The sequence below is a fragment of the Xenopus laevis genome, chromosome 3L, assembly GCF_017654675.1.
Source record: "Xenopus laevis strain J_2021 chromosome 3L, Xenopus_laevis_v10.1, whole genome shotgun sequence".
Lineage (NCBI taxonomy): Eukaryota > Metazoa > Chordata > Amphibia > Anura > Pipidae > Xenopus > Xenopus laevis.
In genome coordinates this window covers 65546892-65568078 of record NC_054375.1, presented here as the reverse complement: position 1 = coordinate 65568078, position 21187 = coordinate 65546892, and the positions used below count along the sequence as shown (strand labels likewise).

The 21187-nt window shown below is 37.0% G+C and overlaps 2 protein-coding genes across 5 annotated transcripts in view; one reads left to right on the top strand and one right to left on the bottom strand.

Annotated features, from left to right (window-relative positions):
• mdm1.L (Mdm1 nuclear protein L homeolog) overlaps window positions 1-21187 on the top strand; it is a 63482-nt gene that overhangs the window by 20845 nt on the left and 21450 nt on the right. For 3 of the 4 annotated variants that reach the window (XM_018252442.2, XM_018252441.2, XM_018252443.2), the window contains one exon: window positions 1147-1353. The exons of the other annotated variant lie outside the window; for it this stretch is intronic. In XM_018252442.2, the coding sequence (XP_018107931.1) occupies window positions 1147-1256 (110 nt within the window). In that variant the 3' untranslated portion in view covers window positions 1257-1353. Of the gene's footprint in view, window positions 1-1146; window positions 1354-21187 lie in introns of those variants that run through there. 4 annotated transcript variants of the gene reach the window in all.
• lyz.L (lysozyme L homeolog) lies at window positions 11363-16089 on the bottom strand. Its single transcript, XM_018251708.2, has 4 exons — window positions 15921-16089; window positions 14494-14658; window positions 12688-12766; window positions 11363-12041 (listed from the first exon to the last, which is right to left on the bottom strand). The coding sequence occupies exons 1-4, from the start codon at window positions 16057-16059 to the stop codon at window positions 11963-11965; spliced, it is 462 nt and encodes a 153-aa protein (XP_018107197.1). The 5' UTR covers window positions 16060-16089; the 3' UTR covers window positions 11363-11962.

The following is a 21187-nucleotide window of genomic DNA, read 5'->3' as shown; positions in this document are numbered from 1 at the left end:
CGAATTTTTTTTAAAGAGACAGTACTTCGACTATCGAATGGTCGAATAGTCTAACGATTTTTACTTTGAATAGTTCGATTCCAAGTCGTAGTCGAAGGTCGAAGTAGCCCATTCGATGGTCGAAGTAGCCCAAAAAACCCGTCGAAATTCGAAGTTTTTTTTACTTGGAATCCTTCACTCGAAGTTAGTGAATCGGCCCCCCAATACTTAAATGTTCTATTTTTATTGTACTTTGTACTGTTGAATATATTCTCCTATACAGTGGGACACCTCTTTTACTCATATGTAATTTTTATGTACAGGCTATGAGCAATCTAGGGTATTATTTATTATACCTATAAACATTATATTATACTGTGCCTAGAAACAATAGGGAAGCAATGTCTTCTTATACAAATGCAGGCAAACAATAGGTATAACAGCCCTTGAATCATGCTAATAATCCAGTGACACCAAAAAAAATAAAGTCTTTAAAGTAATTAGAACATAATGTTCTTTTGCTCTTCACTGGTACATATTGTATATTTGCTTCACAAACACTACTACAGTTTATATAAATAAGCTTCTGTGTAGCCATGGGGATATCTATTCAATCTAAAAAAGGAGAAGACAATAGCAGGGTTAGTTCTTACAGAGGAAGATAAACGGGTAAAAAGGCATTCATGACTTCCTGCAGAAATATATAATACCTCTCTCATGTAAAATAGGTAATTTGTTGCCAATAAATAGACTATTTGAAGTTTCTATATGAAAACATACAAACTTTAAGAGGCAGATTTATTAACATTCAAATTTGCATTTTTGCCGCACAAATTCAAATTAGGGTTTCTGAAAACTTGAATGTTTAAGATTTATCACAGATGAAAAAATACTAATGTAAAAACTCAGCATATAAATCTGGTGAGTTCATATAAAAGTCAATGGTAGTTGTCCTAGCCGATTTTTTGAGTTTTTAAAAAATGGTAGAATCATTGAAAATGATACTAGAATGCAATTTTGCATTCAAGTTTTTTTTCATGTTTTTAATCTGTCAAGTTTTTTTCCAATTATAACAATTTGCATTTTATGTTTTGTTTTCACCTATTGATGTGTCCTTGCCTACATGCAGTGCATTTATATAGACTATTTGCTGATTTGTGTTTCCAGATGACAGACTTTCCCAAATCTCTGAAAGGTCTGCAGCTACGAGTTCCCTGGCTTCCCAGGTCCTGGAGCGTGCACAGAGAAGAAAAGATGATTTCTGGGGCAAGAAATGAAATATTTTTTTATTTATTTGTAATAGTGTACACTCTGTATTTGTTCCTGATATTGCTGTGTTACAAAATTAATTTGAATATAATTTTCTCCCTCTTTGTTAACTGTTCTGTTTTTTTGTCCTGTTCCCAAACCATCCCAAATTGCAATGGATATTTTAATATATACTGAGAGCATTCTTTCCTGTTTCTAACATTATGAACTTTTCTAAATAATTGCATTGATGTTGGTTAAATAAGTACAATATGCATCAAAACTGCCCTTACCACCTCTCATTTAATTGAACAGGAAACGCCTGATAGAGCCAATATGGCACTTTTCAACAAGTGTCAGTAATGTTGCTTTCATTCAAGTGAATAGGAGGTGTCAGGGGCTGAAACACAGTAGAGGACATAACTCCCTGTGTGCCATACACTGATTGTATAACTGATTGTATACATTTTATTACAAAAGTGTTGTAATAAAGAGGAAAAAAGGAAGTGCAACTTTTTATAGATACAACAGTAATCTCCTGTTGTGTTCCAGTAATATAATCACAATTGCAGCCTCCTCATTCAAAGAGTGCATGAAATCTGTACTCCGTCGCACAGTACACTCAAGTTTATTTTTGCACATGCACATTTCAGGGAAGTTCAGCATGCTTCATGCTCCTATATGATTAGGGAGATGTTGTACATGTACAGTAAGTCAGTACTTCACAGCAAACATCACTAACCCATTTTCTGGATTCTTGAACAGCAAGAGGGTGGCTGCAAAGGTATATGTGGCAGTTTACTATGGTGGGATGATTATTTAATATAAATACTTAAAGGGGTTGTTTACCTTTGAATTATCTTTTAGTATGATGTAGAGAGTGATATTCTGAGACAATTTGCAATTGCTTTTCATTTTTTATTAATTATAGGTTTTGAGTTATTTAGCTTTTTATTGAGTGGCTCTCCAGTTTGCAGTTTCAACCATCTGGTGACTAGGGTCCAAATTACCCTAGCAACCATGCACTCATTTGAATAATAGACTGGAATATGAATAGGAGAGGGCCTGAATAGAAAGAGGAGTTATAGTAGTAGCAATAACAATACATTTGTAGCCTTACGGAGCATTTGTTTTTTAGATGGGGTCAAAGACCCCCGTTTGAAAGCTGGAAAGAGTCAGAAGAAGAAGGCAAATAATTCAAAAACTATAAAAAAATAAATCATGAAGAACAATTGAAAAGTTGTGTATAACTGGCTATTCTATAACATACTAAAAGTTGACTTAAAGGTGAACCACCCCTTTAATACCGCAAAATTTGGGACACTCCTAACAACTGACTGTCTTTGCAGTTCTGACTGGGTTTCCTTTCCCTTTAAATGGCTGCATTATTTCCTATATGAAACTAAAAGCACAATACTTACTACAGTGTATAAACTGACCATTTCGACATACATCAACTGTTCCTATTGTATTATAAAAGTAGCTCAACCATGTCCATCTACTGAATAGGCAATTGCTATGGTGCCTGTACCTGATTTGAATAATCTGAATGATTTGAATGAGCCATTTGAATAATTGTAGCTCTAAATGGCGTTTAAGCAAACACAGCTGCTCAAAAGGGACAAACATAACAAAACAATCATGATAGAACAAGAACAAAAAATAAAAGATAAATGAGCTTATAAAGCCAGTGTTCTTCTTTATAGCATTTTAGCTTGAAACGTTTTACAAGACAAAGCTAAGGGTGCATGTGTTCCCTATATGGATGAAAATAACAAACAATAAGTGGACAGCACCCTTATTTGCCATAATATACATCTTGGGGTTATACCGCTCCAAGGCATACCCATACTATAGCCAAGCCATCTCAGCCAGCCCTGGGGTTCTATATGTAGCCACAGTTGGAGGGTTAAATCAGAATTCCAATGTTCTGCAGACCAGAGGGCTCTGAATACGTGCAAACATTCTAAACGGTTGGAAGTTCTCGGTTGTTGCACCTCTAGGGATTATAATGAGTTATTATGGTTGCAATTGCAATGCTATGATAAATAACTGTTAGAATATTAATATAAGTACAGAGAGGTGTTTTTCGATAGCTTGATCCTCTCTAGTGTCCATAATTCAAACAATTAAACTGTTTTTGTTTTTCTAACAATGAACCATCTAACCGTGACTACAATTTGGAAAAAATATCACTTTTTGGAGGTTCGTTTGAGGTTCTTAAATTACCTATTTGGTCAATATTAAACTTTAATACTAAAGGAACAATAAAGCATATTTCATTAGGTTACAATGATGTTTTTTAACTTCATATAAAATAAAATAATTCACTAATTCTACTGTTTAAACAGCTAGTTATAAAAAAGACTTACTGAAACATAGTGCTGCACAACATGGTTAAAAAGAAAGTTTACTTGTAAATATGTAGTTGTGCCTAGAAAACAGGATTGCTAACCTTATTTGCTGTAACCCACAAGAGAAAATGAAACTACCTTTAACAATCCTTTTTATATGAATGTGGTCAGTCTTAAGAGAAAAGCAGTCGAGTGGCAGTTTTTGCTGACAGTATTTGGTAAAATTCCCATGATGACAAGTTCTTGCATCAGTTCTATACACCTTTCTAATATAGGTACAGTTTGCTCTGTACAATCACATTGTTGGCTGTCAAATTTCCAAAGTGCATTGCTTTCAGTTAAATGCTGCAATTTTTATGCCAGCAAATATAAATAACTTGCAATATTTCTTAAATGTGAATTAGGGGGCAGATTTATCAAAGGTCAAAGTGAAGGTTTGAAGTTAAAAAATTAGAATTTTGAAGTAATTTTTGGGTACTTCAACCATCGAATAGTCCAACTTCGATATGAAGAAAAACACTTCGAAATTCGAAGGTCGAATTTTTTTGAAGTACTGTCTCTTTAAAACTTCGACTTCGTCCATTCGCCACCCAAAAGCTGCTGAAGTGCTGTTTTATGGGGGACCTCCTAGAACCTGTATCGAGGCAATTGGGGAAGTTTGGGAGATTGAAGGTCGAAGTTAAAAAAACTTCTAATCGAAGTAGCGCTACTTCGAAACGTACAATTTGAAGTAGGCCCACTTTGACCCCAAAAACTTCGACCACCATTCTGTTGGTCTTTTTGAATTCGAAGTTCGAAGTTTTTTTTAACTTCGACCTTTGATAAATCTGCCCCTAGGTGTCTGCAGAGATATCAGGGAAATGAATCACTGTAATGCCAACAAAGCTGAATCAATTTTTTAATAAGATGCTTTCAGATGTAATATTTTTGTGAGTTTTGTACTTCAAATAAATGCTTTGTTTCCACTTTTCTTTGTGCTTATTCCTAGAAAGTCACTGCTGCGAATGATTCAGAGTCATTATAGACATCCCCAAAAAACTGATGTCTGGTTCCACTTACTATCAGCACTTGCCTAGTCCTAGAAGTGGTTGGTAAAGAATACATGAAAATGTGGAGGCACTGATTTATGAAACCTTCCAGTTTACAGGCATGTTTGCAAGTACAGTTAAATTCTTTAGTAACCTGCATATGGCCTACACAAATAGCACAACAAGAAACACACACAATTAAAAACATAGTTACTGAAGGTAGAAAAAAATTCTAACTTCTTGCCTAAAAAATTGGCAACCCCTCAGTGATTAACCCTTTTATTATCCTTTTAAATATGGGCTGTTTTATGTGATATACAGTATTTTCATAAAGGTTTATAGTTGTCCTTTAAATTAATGTTATTTTCTGATGTGCTCTGGAAAAATGTATTATGAATAGAACAGTGATTGTAACCCCCACTGCCCAGCACCATGCACCATTTCTCCAAATGAAAAATACATTAGAATTCCATATTATATGTGCAATTGCCGAGGAAGCAAAGCCCACAACTGTGCAGGGCATGTGTTATTGCTGACCTGTTGAGATAGATCAACTGCCTGTGTAACACCAATTGCGGGTGTCTAGACTGCTGAGGCGCAGGATGTTCGGGTCATGGGTGGAAAGGCAGGCTACAAGAGGAGAGACGGATAAACACAGAGCATCTTTTTTACTCTGCCCATCACTTGCCCATCATCTGACATTCCAGTTTGAGCAATACACATTGGGGTTTATTTATCATGCTATGTAAAAAGTGGAGTGAAGCATTACCTACTGGTGATGTTACTCATATCAACCAATCAGATTTTTGCCTTTGTATTCTGTTTAAATATACAGTAATTGCTGATGGCAACATCACAGTTAATGATTCACTCCATTTTTTTTACACAACATGATAAATAGACCTCTTTGTGTCTGTAATTCTACAGGTGCATCAGGGCAGGTGCAAGGTGCAAAGTGATGTGCTGTTAGATGCAATGGAGCCCTGTACTTAATGCTTTCCATGTCTAGTTGACATACCTGAAAGGGGCAATTTGGGAATGCCCTTGTACTACCCTCTCTATATACAAGGCAGCGGAATACAGTGTAATCTGCAAAGAGTTACGTCTTTGGGTCAAACCTGTGGGGCGAGGTGCAAATTAAAAAAATAAGGGGCTCCTTGTATCCTACTTTTGTACAGGTATGGGACCTGTTATCCAGAATGCTTAAGACCTGGGGGTTTTCCAGATAACTGATCTTTCTTTCTGTCCCTTTTCCTGCTTTAGTATATGACCCTTGGCCCAAAGAGCAAGAGGTAGTTTTTGTTATTTTTTTACAGGCTAGAGCAGTGCAACAAGCTTAGCAGTTGTAGATTAATATGTCTCCAATATTTATTATAATCAAATTGCCTTTAATGCTTAGTGTAAAGTTTTTATACCTTCAAGAAGAGAACAATTTAACATGTTTTAAATTAGCCATTTTATCTCCACTGGAGATAAAGAGAAATTGTTTTGTAGTTTAGAAATGTCCAACATTTATACCTGGGGGGAGACCTTATTTATTCACAGAATAAAGAAGAACTATTAGATACATGCATCTGCTGGGTAATAGTATTTCAGCAACTGTTTGCACAGATCCTTCATCGTTTTTACTTGGAGAAGTAAAAACACAGTGTTTTAAATAATACAGGTACAGGTATGGGACCTGTTATTTAGAATACTCTGGACCAGTGGTAATTTGGAGCTTCATATCTGAAATCTGCTAAAAATCATATAAATATCAAATAAACCCAATAGAATTGTTTTTCCATCAATAAGTACTAATTATATCTTAGCTGGGTTCAAGTACGAGGTATTGTATTGCTATTACCGAAAAAAGTTAACAAGTTTTACAATTCTGAATTATTTAATAAATATGGAATCCCATAATTCAAAGCTTTCTACTGTAGATAACCGGTTTCCGGATAACAGATTCTCTACCAATACAACTAGTTTGTGCTCTATTGGAACACACTACAGTTCAATACAGTCCATGCATTTTTAAATGGAATCTAAAGTCTGTTGACTGTTGATTCAGCAGCAAGAACAAGTACTAATTGTTTTACTTACAGAAGTATCAACAGCCACATTGTCCACTGTATGAAGCAGGAGCCAAAGGTCTAAAAAATAATGACATAGGTACTTTCATTTCCTATTAGCTCCTTGCTTGGGTCATATTTACACATGACTGGTATTTTTCCAGCCCTGCCAGTAAAAATGGTGCGAATGCCAATGCTATTAATTGGCAAGGAAATATAAATGTAGGAAGGCTGATATATTTTCTTCATAATAGGTAGCAATATTACTATGTCCTACCCTATGCTTAGGTCATAGACTGTGTGGCCCCTGGCAGCACAAGGATGTAGCAGGAACAAAACACTATTTTACCATTAAACTATAGAGAAAAAATAATAAAGATATAATAGAACGTGGCCTGTATTCTAGCGAAAATAACACATATTGTCCAATTAGGCCAAAGTCTGATTCCTCTGCTGTGGTTACACATAACTGCACCCAGAGGACTACACCAACAACAATACATGGCATATTAATAATGTAGAAACTATTTTACACCTAAAAAAAATATATATATAAAAGCTGGTATAAAAGAAATGGCCTATTTACAAATTCCATGCATTGCAGTGACAAAAATCCTTTACAAAAATCGAATCAGTGTATTTATAAAGATGTGCACACCAGATAAGTGTTGCTGCTTATTACCTAATGTACCTTTATTTAATCTAACAGTACCTGTACTAAACAAACCATCTTTACTCTAGAAAAAATGTATATTTGACCACACACTGGTATACAACGTTTCACAGCTTTAGAAACACACAGGCTTATATACAGCATACCATGGTGTACACGTGACACGTAAATGATAATCTATAGCCACCTTTTACATAACTTTATAAATATGCCCCAAAGAGTTTTCTCTTCATCTAAAAAAATGTAAGGAAATGTAACAAAAGCTATGGCATAACAAATCCAGTATTTAGTAAATTGGACATTCCTTATTGTGTCCCAAGCTTGAGCAGTGTAGTTCTTTGGATAGCATTGTTTTCAGATAACCAAGACAGAGAAAATACAGAAACCATGAGACATATTAGTTTCATTTGTTCTTTAAGTGATGTCACTGAGGCTTCAGCCATATCCTTCTCACATCCTCTCCAGGAATGTAAAGGACAGTATGACTGATGCTCAACAAAGTAGCCTTATAACCACATGCGTCAGTGTAGGAAACTTCCAAAAAAAAGGAAACTAATAAAATAAAAATAAAACAATGCATTTTCTGTACAGTGAATACCAATGTGATTTAGAGACATGAAAACTCATTTAGATTTACAGTTTAAGAGAATTCTTATTAGCCCCTGTACTAATTTTCATTTACAATTCTTGACAAATAATTCAGTTTTATCTAGTTGTTTGAGCCAAATAAGGGAGAGATATCCCTGATTTGCATGACAATGCGTCAGACTTCATAAATAAGCACACAGACTCTATAATTGCTGCTATACCCATCTTGGAAATCGAAGCATAAATGCTCAACACCAGCCATTGCAAGGTGCAAGTGAACATGATATGTTAATGGGGGTTTTCTCCTTGATTAACAGCTGATTTATCGGCCCCTTACTGGAATTAAACGTGGATCTTTACCTGTAGGCATAACATGTAAGTAAGGGTCCAAACTATGTCCTAAATTGGCTTTGTGATCTTATCTTAAAGAGGTGGTGTAGCTTTCAGTTAACTTTTAGAATATTATAGAATTTTTATTTGCCTTCTTCTTCTGATTCTTCAAACTTTCAAATAGGTCACTGAACCCATCTACAAATTAATCTCTGCAATACTACAAATTCATTGTTATTGCTACTTTTTATAATTCTTCTTTCTGCTATTTATATTCCAGTCTCTTAATCAAATTATTGGTTTGGTTGCTATGGTAATTTAGACTTGTAAGACTAATTCTTTTTATGGTTTAGATTTCTTTATGCCCTGACAGTTTAAATTTATGTATTTTGATTAATCACAAATAAAAGGGTCCAAATGCATCAAATGTCAAGCTTAAACCCCTCCCTTCAGGAATAAGCTGAAAATTATTGTAATATCTGAGTCATGCTTAAGCATTTAAACGTCTGCATTGAATCTAGCACAGCTATGGAATGGAATCTTACATGGAAAAGTTAAGAGAATAAAGCTGGCCATAGACGCAAAGATCAGACCATACGAATCCTCGTTTTGTGTGATTTTAGGATCATGTGTGGAGTGTCCTGACATTTATCTTGCATTGCCTATGCAAGATCAGACAGGTTAAAAGATTTCTGTCGGCTGACGATCATATCTCTGCATGTATTGCCGATCTGACATACATAGTTAAATTGGGTTGGAAAAAGACAAAGTCCATCAAGTCCAACCCCTCCAAATGAAAACCCAGCATCCATACACACACCCCTCTCTATTTTTAATTAAATTCTATATACCCATACCTATACTAAGTATATAGTTTAGTATCACAATAGCCTTTGATATTATGTCTGTCCAAAAAATCATCCAAGCCATTCTTAAAGGCATTAACTGAATCAGCCATCACAACATCACCCGGCAGTGCATTCCACAACCTCACTGTCCTGACTGTGAAGAACCCTCTACGTTGCATCAAATGAAAGTTCTTTTCTTCTAGACTAAAGGGGTGGCCTCTGGTACGGTGATCCACTTTATGGGTAAAAAGGTCCCCTGCTATTTGTCTATAATGTCCTCTAATGTACTTGTAAAGTGTAATCATGTCCCCTCGCAAGCGCCTTTTTCCAGAGAAAACAACCCCAACCTTGACAGTCTTCCCTCATAATTTAAGTCTTCCATCCCTCTAACCAATTTAGTTGCACGTCTCTGCACTCTCTCCAGCTCATTTATATCCCTCTTAAGGACTGGAGTCCAAAACTGAACTGCATACTCCAGATGAGGCCTTACCAGGGACCTATAAAGAGGCATAATTATGTTTTCATCCCTTGAGTTAATGCCCTTTTTATGCAAGACAGAACTTTATTTGCTTTAGTAGCCACAGAATGACACTGCCCAGAATTAGACAACGTGTTATCTACAAAGACCCCTAGATCCTTCTCATTTAAGGAAACTCCCAACACACTGCCATTTAGTGTATAACTTGCATTTATATTATTTTTGCCAAAGTGCGTAACCTTGCATTTATCAACATTGAACGTCATTTTCCAGTTTGCTGCCCAGTTTTCCAACTTAGACAAATTAATCTGCAAAGTGGCAGCATCCTGACGATCTTCAGTGGGAGACTGTCACTGTCGGACAACAACTTTCCTAGGATTGCTGTGGGGCAGAACATCGGCTGATCTGTTCTTTACTGCTTTGTTTGATCTGAATGGTTAGTGGCAGTTCGGGAGATGAGATCGTTTGTCCAATATTGCAGAGAAATCTTTGCATCTATGGCCATCTTAAAACTCTCCCACTGGGTTTTATAGCACAGCCAGTATGCTAATCAGATTGTCTCCCTGGAGCAGCTGGGGGGTTGGGTGTTGTCAGCAACTCTATAAACTGTTCAATAATTCAAAGGTATATATACCATACAGATGATTGTATTGTTGTTTTTTAATTGTGTAGTAGGTTCTACCTTCAGAGAAAGGCACCGCCAGACCTTCCAAACTTCAAAAATTACAGATAATGTCACTCTGGAGAATCTTTTTGTATCAATCAGTCATCTTTTTATTAGATAATATACGATGTCCTAGCCACCGAACTGGGCAGACCACAGATAGTCGACCCGGTGGTATGCCTACTGGGAGTGATTGATGATCTAATACCAACCAACGCGGCAAGTACTCGGTTATGCTCCCTTATGTTCTACGCCAAAAAAGCATTGTTATGCACTGGGTGTGGAATACCCCTCCTACCATACCCTGACGGAGCTCTTCCATTAATTAAATTGATGTATGAAACAAGGGGTGCGACCCAGACTCCCTGAAACACCTATGACCTACATTTATTTACTTTATATCCTCATTTCCACATAAGTACTTATAAATGCTGTTAACAACCATGGCTACAGGCATGACGCTGTATCTGCACCAACATAAATTGAAGCTATTATAACCAATCACAACTGAAACATGTCTATTATTTTTTGTTTTGGGTTGTTTGTTTTGGTGTTGTTAAAACAATAAAATTTACCCTTAAAAAAAAAAAGAAAATATACAACGTTTCAGATCAAGGATCCTTCCTAAGGTGCTTGTATGGTTCATACAAGCACCTGGTATTCATTGTATTAATTTCATTAAAAGCAGCTGTTACAATTGATACAATAGTTTTTAATAGTTGTTAGCATACCACAGATGCAGCTGAGAACTGAATCATCTAATGTAGTGTCGGACTAGGCTTTCGGAACATCGGGAAAAAACCTGGTGGGCCTGCCGGCCCAGACTGCCATTAGCTCTACTCCCTGAACTCCCGTCCGGCCGGAAGGGGGTTGCAGCTCGGGGGGGGCCTGACATGTCTTCGCCCAGTCTGACCCTGATCTAATGTAGTAAATGTAATGCTTCCATCTCTTTGCAGGGACAAGTTTACAACCAAGGCAGCTCCTACCACGAGGCAAGGTGAGAAACCTGCCCTGCTCCAATGCTAACGTTTCAAGAGTGGAGCAGGAAAGGGGGGCATGGCAGTGGCACAGCCCCAAAAATGGCACTATTTACAACAGAAAAAATGATAAAACAAAAGTGATATAGAAATGATTTAATGTTTAACAGAAAGGCAGTAAATTGCAAGCATTAGGAGTACACAGGTATGTCTGCTAAATGTTATTTTTATTCTTGAATTATAACAAAGATCTACATTTCATTTAAGGGATACTGTCTTTTTTTAATGCTGTATAAAAAACTCAGTAGACTACCTGTCTAAACACAGCAGCTAGGTGCATTGTATCTGCATGCTCCTGCTATAGATTCCTTCAGGTTAGTAATCTTAAGAAATATATGGCTAGTGGCCTACAGGGCATTTTAACTACTGGAGTGTTTAGATGTTGACGTAATGTTCCCACAGAAGCAGTAGAGCAAATTCCCAGAATGCCATGGCCCTATGAAGGCAATCTGGACCACTTCCAGTATTCCAAGAGTGGTAGTCCAATTATATCTTAAAGATTGTATGTTTCTCCTCCCTTATATATGACAATGAAAACAAGTTTGGCACCATTTTTATGCTGTTTCTAACATGTTTTCTCATTTTTTAAATGACGTGCGCATTATTCATTTGGTTTGCAAAAAAATGGTTATTGCTGGAAGCTTTGCCATCAGCAGCAGGGAACCAGAGAGTTCAGTAGAGCTATAAAAGAATATCAAGTTTGCAGTCTTTAATCCACTGAGAAAGGTCTCTTCCTTTGCAGTGATTTCTCCAGCCAACCCTGTTTATGAAACACAAACATATTTCAATTAACTGGATTTTAGGTAATTGAAGAGTGTATTGATAATTTTGCAATTCCATGGCTTCCATTCATGGATAATTTAATGGAACATCTGAGGAACGTATTTAAAACATTAATACATTACATGCAAGAGTTACACCTTTGGCTAGTGTGCTTTTTATGGGGGAAAATGACTTTACCTGTGCCCAGCATCCCTAATCATGAAAAAAATCATCATTCCTAAGATACTTTCCTTAAGAGTGCAGAATGAACTGCCCCAGGCATCCCTTTTGCCAGCCAGGGCAAGACCATGTGTGGGATATTACTGTAATGGTCATGTTTACAGCTTCCATTAGTGCAACGGATGCCTGAGGATAATCAAAAGATGGCATCACTCTGTAGGAAAGTACTCCTGGAAGATTAATTTTATTTCCAGAAGACAGGGTGCCAGATGAGGGTAAAAGGAGAGTTATTTGGATCACTGGAGGTGCCTAACAAACTGGCACCCCTAAATGATCCTATGCTCCCTTAAAATAAAAGCAGTCATTTGCTTTGCTTGTTTTCAGTGTGAAATAGGTAAAATATGTACTTTTCAGTTTCATATTCTCTACATAGGAAAATGTATGTGCTAATATGTATTACATACCATGCTTCCATGCCCTGAGGGTCTCTCACCACGCGTTTTGCACATATCACTGATTGGGTGATGTCATCACTTAAGAGATCTAGAAAAAGGCATCAGTATAATTTATAGTTTATAACTATGAACTTTAGGGTCATTCATACAGGTATAGGACCCGTTATCTAGAAAGCTCTGAATTATGGAAAGGCCATCTCCCATAGACTCCATTATAATCAAACTTTCTTTTTTTTTTTTGGTAGTAATAAAACGTGTCGTGTGGATGCACAATAAAAACTTAATTGCAGTTTTTCTGCTGTTGTGTGTGCTTCCAAAATCTACATTATAGTAATAAAACAGTGCCTTGTACTTGATCCCAACTAAGATATAATTGATCCTTATTGGAAGCAAAACAAGCCTATTGGGCTTGATTACTATTTTAATGCTTTTTTAGTAGACTTAAGGTATGGAGATCCAAATTAGATAAGATCCTTTATCTGGAGATCCAAATTAGATAAGATCCTTTATCTGGAAAATCCCAGGTCTCAAGCATTCTGGATAACAGGTACCATATCTGTACTTAAAACAAGTTTACATTTCTGGAAGATGGTTCATTCAATGGCTATTCCACTGCAAACATCAACTGCGGTAGTTGAGGGGAGGGGGAGCTATGTTGGCTAAGTGGGTTTAGTTCTCCTTTAATAAATGAGCCTCTAATCGATTTGAATGAAGCAACGCCCAGAAATTAGGCCTCTGATTTTAAACAACTGTATTTAAAAAATGTTTGTTTTTTTCCTAAAAGATACTGATCACAACCCAGCACTGATCTGGGCACGGTTAAAGGAGAAGGAAAGCTACCAAGGCAGTTTATTGCCAATAGATGAGCCACAACAGTGCAAGCTAGAACACCATTTTTATTCTTTAGAATGCTTTCCCATACATGAGTAAACAGCTCTAGACACTGTCTCTGTTTGTTTAGGATAGCAGCTGCCACATTAGCTTGGTGTGACATCACTTCTGGCCTGAGTCTCTCCCTGCTAACTTATAGCTCTGGGCTCAGATTACAGCAGGGAGGGGAGGGGGGAGAAAGAGATAAGCAAACTAAGCATGCTCAAGACATGCCTTGGAAGAGGGAAAGAGGGAAGTCTAATACAGAAGCCCATGTATACACAATAGAAGGAAAGAACGGTTGTGTTTCTTTTGTCAGAGGTCTCAGAACAGCACTTATTTGAGGGTTTACTGGTGTATTTATATAGACCTTTCTGATAAAGCTTACTTAGTTTTAACCTTTCCTTCTCCTGTAATTGTAAAATATTAGAAAACAAGCTCATGTAATGTGTCTTTAAGGCTAGCGTTGAAGAAGGCCCTTGATATTTTAGGGAAAGCCGGGGACCCCCACTACAAAAAGACAAAAACATCCTTGCGTAAGTGGGTGCTGACATCATAGTCCCTAGCATGTCCGGATTGAATTTCAGATTTCAGGCCCTGGTATTTCAAGTACATTGAGGCTTAAACAGACCTCTACAGGCCCAAAAAATATGAAATATACAGAAACATACCATTGCCTCCATTGCATACATCAGGGATGTGTAATCTGTGGCTCTCTAACTCTTGTTGACCTACAAAGTTTTGCGGTGCCCCAAAGTGTTTTAGTTAAACAACAGCTGTAAGGTCACTATAATATAATAAAAGTCTTTCCAACTCAAGGTCTGTGCTTTGGGTGTGGCCCTTTTAAGGGATATTTATGGACCCCATCTGATCAAGGGTCCACTACATGTACAGCAGTGATATTGTATAAATTACACAAAACAACACATTTTCCAAGGACTTTACCTCTGCAGTTAATGTTGCATGCATTGTGGCTTCTCGGGGTCTTGTCATCATTACACCACCAACGACTGTTTATTTGCAGAATGCCATAATCAGTGCTGTTATCTCCCCTGTTGAAATTTGTACGATCTGTATAAAATGAACTCTCAAAGAAAGCTGTGCATACCCCTGTGGACAGATATTAAAGTTAATCCAAAGAATATTCATTTGCTTTTCATGCAAAAAAACATAACTGTAAAGTTAGATGTAGAATACGAATAGTCTGGGGTTGTTCTCCATGGTTTGTTCTAGGGCCAGTTATGTGCTTCCTACTTTGTGGCAACAGCTTGGAGAAGGTTCATTCCTGTGTCAGCACAATAATCCCCCCAGAATGGTCTTGCTGAGACTGGCCTGCTTATAGTCCCATCCTCAACCCAAATGAACACTTGTGGGATGAATAGGAATCCCTACTGTGAGCAAGGCCTGACAAACTAATGTTCTTGTGGCTGAATGGAACAACAATGTTACAAACTGTAGTGGAAAGCATCCCTAGAAGAATAAAGGCTGTTATAGCAGCAAAGGGAGGACTAATCAGATGGTGGACAAGCAGGTTTCTGAATACCTACTACATGTAGGGTAATGACCTGTTTGTTTACTTGATGGCAGTAATGTTGTGTACAATTTCCTCAACAGAAACCATCTGTATATCTCTCTGTTTGCACAGTTACAGGAATTGACCAACAGGTCAAAAAGTTAAAAATTCATTAAATTGGCAGTAAATTAAAACTTAATCTCTAAAACTAAACAGCCTCAATGAACCCCTGTTTAATGTTTAAAATTTATTGGGGTGCACAAGTCTCTCTATTTGCTATCAGATTTTGCTGTTTCATTCAACGCCATGAAAAATTTTACTGTAGAAACGAAAGCTTACCACTCTAGATATCACATTTATTGGAAAAAAAACTGGAATCTCCAGAGCACACAGTTACACTTAAAGCAAAGGACTCTTGAACCCGGACATATGTAAGTGGAGAACCTATACCTTCTACTCTCTGGTCCCAATCCTTTTATTTGTTTATTAACAAGATACAAATTAAAAATGGACACAAAGACAAATAAATAAAAATATAGGTGGATAGATCTATACAACAAATTCAAGGCTTTCCCAGGGCTTTTTGAAAAAACAATTTTGGTGTGATCTTTACACACAGAGCAAAGAGCTATTTTCTTTTTTAAATGATTTTTAAATTAATTTTTTTATTATTTTTTAGTTCGCACTGGGAATACATTTTAAGGTGTTAATCCATTAAATGAACTTGGAGTGCAGCCTCACCACGGATACTCTGCTATACCAAAGTCCTTAGAGATGAGATAACATAGAATTCAAAATTTTATATATAAATCTCAAACTTTGACAGAGATATACCAAAAACATTAATAGATTAACTTACAGTTAGGCAGACTGTATCCTCGATACCCATCAAGCCCCATCTTCTTCATAGTCCCTGCAAGCTCACATCTTTCAAATAGCTTCCCATTTGTGGCTGGGAAAATAAAAATCCCCACTAAGATAAGTACTGCAGAGTTCATGTCTAAGCTAAAGAGAGAAAATCAATATACTAAAAGACTTTCTGTTGCAACTTCTTTTGAGTGGCAGAAACTCCACCTCCAAATCTTTACAGAAAGGCAAAGAGGGATAGAGCCTGTCCCACTTTCAGTAGTTTAATGCATTTCCTTGTTTATCACATTTTAAACAGCACGAAGAGCTGGTAGGGGAGGTAGACCGGGGGGGGGGGGGAGGCGGAAGGGGGTATTACGGGTATAGGGCTTTTGCACCGAAAGGGTTTCCTTTGGCCTTTAAATATAGATAATAACCTTCCAGCACATGTGGAGGGGGCAATAACATTTTTTTAAAGTAAAGGGGTTGTTCACCTTCCAAACACTTTTTTTCAGTTGAGTTGTTTTCAGATTGTTCACTAGAAATAAAGACTTTTTTTAATTGCTTTCCATCTTTTATTTGTTATCGTTTTTCCCAAATTGAAGTTTAAAGATTAATGTTCCTGTCTCTGGGGTTTCAGTCTGGTAGCACAGTGATCCGGGGGCAGATTCTGAACTGTTACAATTTGCTACATTTACATCTTTGTAATATTAGCAACAAGTGTATCAATTCTAACAGCTGGCTTTAATGAAACTCAGGGAGAAAGATAACTAATGTATCAACTAAATGTATCATAAAGAACAGTTAAAGGGTCGGCGACCCCCCCTCCCAGAGCTGCTTTAGAAGGTGAAAAATGAAACTTTACACTTCAATATTAGAAAAATTGAAAGTAATTGAAAAAAGTCTTTATTTCTGCTGAAAACAACTAAACGGAAAAAGGTATTTTAAGGTGAACAACTACTTTAAGGCTCTTCTTGCTTTCAGATAAAAGCAAACTGAATTAATGGTTTTCGTTACATAGTGCAGCAGTGTAATACACTCCTAATCAACCATATGAAGGGTCCCAGTGAGATGCTTGTATAAGTTCTATCCTGCATGCATACTATGCAATAGTACGATTAGTTTTTTTCACACTGCAAGACTCTTGGTGCTGACTTTTGATTTACTAATATATATATACACACATACATACATACACACACCCACACTCTTAAATACATAATGACGTTATCTAAGCATGCTAATCATTACTTTGAGGAAGGTAATAAGGCCATTATAAATGTATGCTATAATTCATTTCTGAATTGTTATGTGTGCTCAGCACAGCTATCTATCCAGTGCTCTGAATTACCAGTTAGTTCCCTCTCACGCAATTCAAATCACACAAAAAAGTTAAAAAACATATATATCATTGTGATTCCTTTTTTTTGGGTCGCTCTATCTATCTGAAGCCACTAAACCTCTTTTCTTATGCTTCTTTTCAGTCTTATGTCTAAATTTCTCAAATATGCTCAAACCAGGAAAACTTATGAGTTGACTAAAAACCAATAGTGCTCACCCATGATCAATATTCAAAGGACATCAAGACATTTATGATAAAGCTACCAAAATGCCCTCCCCCTTGAACAAAACAGGGATTGTTTGTTCATATATTGCAATATATTTAAGCTGGACAACAATGTTATCCCTGTATGGCTAGTCCTACACTCACTTGACAACTTGAATGTAAAAAACTAGAATCAGTGTAGTCGGGATGAAATACTCAAATACACACATTTTTCAGAAAAAAACCCTCAAATTGCTCGAACTAATCGAGTTTTAGAGTGAAACTCGCTGAAAAAACTCAAAGATCACGTTTTTTTAACCTGAAAATTCGAGTTTTGACTCAAAAATACCCTTGAAAACGCAAAATTTTTGGGTAAAATACAACTTGACCGTTGAAAAAAATAATGCTGAGCCAGGATTTAGGGAGATTCCCAGGATCTCCTCTTAAGATAAAGGCTGAAAGCTGGGAGTACCTCTGTCTACACTGAGTATTCTCTCTCTTACCCTGCAGGGATATATACAGTCATATGAAAAAATTTGGAAACCCTTCTGAGACTGCATAATAATTTACGTCACTTTCAACAAAAAAGATAACAGTGGTATGTCTTTCATTTCCCAGGAACATCTGGGGTGTGGCTGTGCAAAAATTTGGGTTCCCTTGTAATTTGCTAATTTGAATGCATGTAACTGCTCAATACTGATTACTGGCAACAGAAAATTGGTTGGATTAGCTTGTTAAGCCTTGAACTTCATAGGCAGGTGTGTCCAATCATGAGAAAAGATATTTAAGGTGGCCAATTGCAAGTTGTGCTTATGTTTGACTCTCCTCTGAAGAGTGACAGCATGGGATCCTCAAAGCAACTCTTAAAAGATCTGAAAAGATTGTTCAGTATCATGGTTTAGAGGAAGGCTAGAAAAAGCTATCTCAGAGGTTTAAACTGTCAGTTTCAACTGTAAGGAATGGAATCAGGAAATGGAAGTCCACAGTAACAGTTACTGCAAAACCCAGGTCTGGCAGGCCAAGAAAAGTAGATGTACATCGTTCTACAATTCAGCGCAATTTGCACAAAGAAAATCAGTATGGCAGGGTAATGAGAAAAAAGCCCTTTCTGCACTCATGCCACAAACAGAGTCGCTTGTTGTATGCAAAAGCTCATTTAGACAAGCCACAGTCATTTTGGAACAAAGTGCTTTGGACTGATGAGACAAAACTTATTTATTTGGTGATAACAAAAAGCACTTTGCATGGCGGAAGAAAAACACCCGCTACCTGCTGTCAAATTTGGTGGAGGTTCCATCATGCTGTGGGCTGTGTGGCTTGTTCAGGTACTGTGGCCCTTGTTAAAGTCGAGGGTCAGATCAATTCAACCCAATATCAACAAATTCTTCAGGATAATGTTCAAGCATCAGTCACAAAGTTGAAGTTAAACAGGGGTTGGATATTCCAACAAGACAATGACCCTAAACACACTTTGAAATCTACAAAGGCATTTATGGGAGAAGTACAATATTCTGGAATGGCTGTCATAGTCCCCTGACTTGAATATCATCGAAAATGATTTGTAGCAGGCTGTCCATTGTCAACAGCCATCAAATTTAACTGAACTGGAAAGATTTTGTATGGACGAATGGTCAAAAATACCGCCATCCAGACACTCATCAAAGGCTATAGGAGGCGTCTAGAGACTGTTACATTTGCAAAAGGAGGCTCAACTAAGTATTGATGTAATATCTCTGCTGGGGTGTCCACATTTATGCACCTGTCTAATTTTGTTATGATGCATATTGCATATTTTCTGTTAATGCAATAAACTTTATGTCACTGCTGAAATACTACTCTTTCCATAAGACATGTTATATATTAAAAGGAAGTTGCTACTTTGAAAGCTCAGCCAATGATAAACAAAACTCCAAAGAATTAAGAGGGGTTCCCAAACTTTTTCATGACTGTACTGACCATTGGTGCTGTGAGTATATACCTAACTATAAATGTCCTATGTTCCTGCTTTATCTCTCATTGAACTTCTATATGGATTGTGTTCTTCAATAAATAAGTTATATGGTTATCATAAGAATCACTGGCGCCTTATTATTCTGTACTTTATACAGAATATCAAAAGTCGATTGCATTTTGGTGCCTAGATACAGCATTGCTTCACACATAAATGGCACATTTCTGAAAGTCTACTTTTACGAAATAATGTCACAAGTCTGACTTCCTTTTTCTAGATTGTATTGTGAAATAACACTGGAGATCTAAAAGTTCCTTTGGAAATTATATATTTTATGTGTAATCATTAACCAGGGTCAGGGTGTGGCACAAAATTACCAGAAAACCAGATGTATATGATTTCTGCTTTATAAGATATGGTATTGTAACTTATTTTATTTGCAGAAAACCTTTGTGCTTTGTCTGTGCTTTTCTCTTATGCTGGCCATAGATGCGAAGATACGAAACAAAGATATCAATATCTCTGCATGTATTGCCTATCTGATTCTATTAATGGGAGATTGTCACTACTATTTGTTAGACATAACTTTCGTACGATTGCTGTCTGTCAATGAATGGCCTGAGCATTGTGTGGTTTGTTCTCTTTACTACTTTATATTAAGAATGGTTAGTTGCAATTAGGAAGATTGGAGCAGACATTCGTTTGTCCGATATAGCCTAATAATCTGCATGTCTATGGCCAGCTATACTCACTTCCTGTGCTTCTGTTGCTCTGCCTTTACAGCCTGTCTGTTCCAAGTAGGGTTGCCACCTACCTGTAAAATACATTCCAAGGTCGGGGCTTGTATTACAAATTTACCATCAATGTATTTGGCAGAAAATGTGTAATATTCTCACAAATTTCTCAAAAGTTCAACCCCTGGCCTTTCCACTTAATCCCCAATCTGGCTGAAATGTACCTTTTTGTCTTAAAAAGATTCTGTAGCAGGAACACAAGTTTTCTTTTTCCAAATGCATCCGTTAAAAGTGCTCTTCCAGAAGAATTCTGCAATGAAATCCATTTTTCAAAAGATTTTGTTATATTACATTTTACGTGGGGCTAGACATGTTCTTAGTTTCCCAGGTGCCCTCAGCCATGTGACTTGTACTCTGATAAAATTCAGTCACTCTTTACTGCTGCAATGCAAGTTGGATTGATGCAAACATGATAACAGCTCCCTGACACCTCTGCTGAAGGTTCAAGATACCTAAACTGATAGCAACTCTACGTTTCTATGCTGCTCCCACTGCTCTGGGTTCCTGTAATGTTGTGAGTGGGGAAACGGTAAAACTGCCTCCCATTCATCTGTTGGTTAAGTGTTCATTCTGGGTGGAATAGTTTTCCTTTAAACACAATGAAAGGCAGTGGGAACATTAGCCCCAAATACATTATACAGTGAGAGGCAATGGCTCATGACACCACAGACTCACTTACCTTTCCAAAAAGCAGGTTACTAGAAGCCTGGAGAAGGTTTCCGCGTTTTACAGATCAAAATGAAGTCAGAAATAGTTTGCAATGCTAAAAATGCTTCCATGTCTCGCATAGTGGTAGATATGAGGATAGCACCCAAGAAGGAGCAAGTCTAGTTGTTTTAGTGACTTGGAAGATAGAATTCAATATGAGAAACAATGACTTATTTGAAAGCAGTTGCAATGTGAAGTGCTGGCTCTTCTGAAAGCAAATAACAAGGCACAATGACCTGAGATGGCTGCCTACACATCATTATTACAACTAAAAAAATATT

Coding starts and splice junctions, on each gene's coding strand:
- lyz.L (XM_018251708.2), bottom strand. CDS start 16,059: ATGAACTCTGCAGTACTTATCTTAGTGGGGATTTTTATTTTCCCAGCC. Junction 14,659..15,920: donor AGGATACAGTCTGCCTAACT/GTAAGTTAATCT, acceptor ATCTGTCCACAG/GGGTATGCACAGCTTTCTTT. Junction 12,767..14,493: donor ATGCAACATTAACTGCAGAG/GTAAAGTCCTTG, acceptor GCCTTTTTCTAG/ATCTCTTAAGTGATGACATC.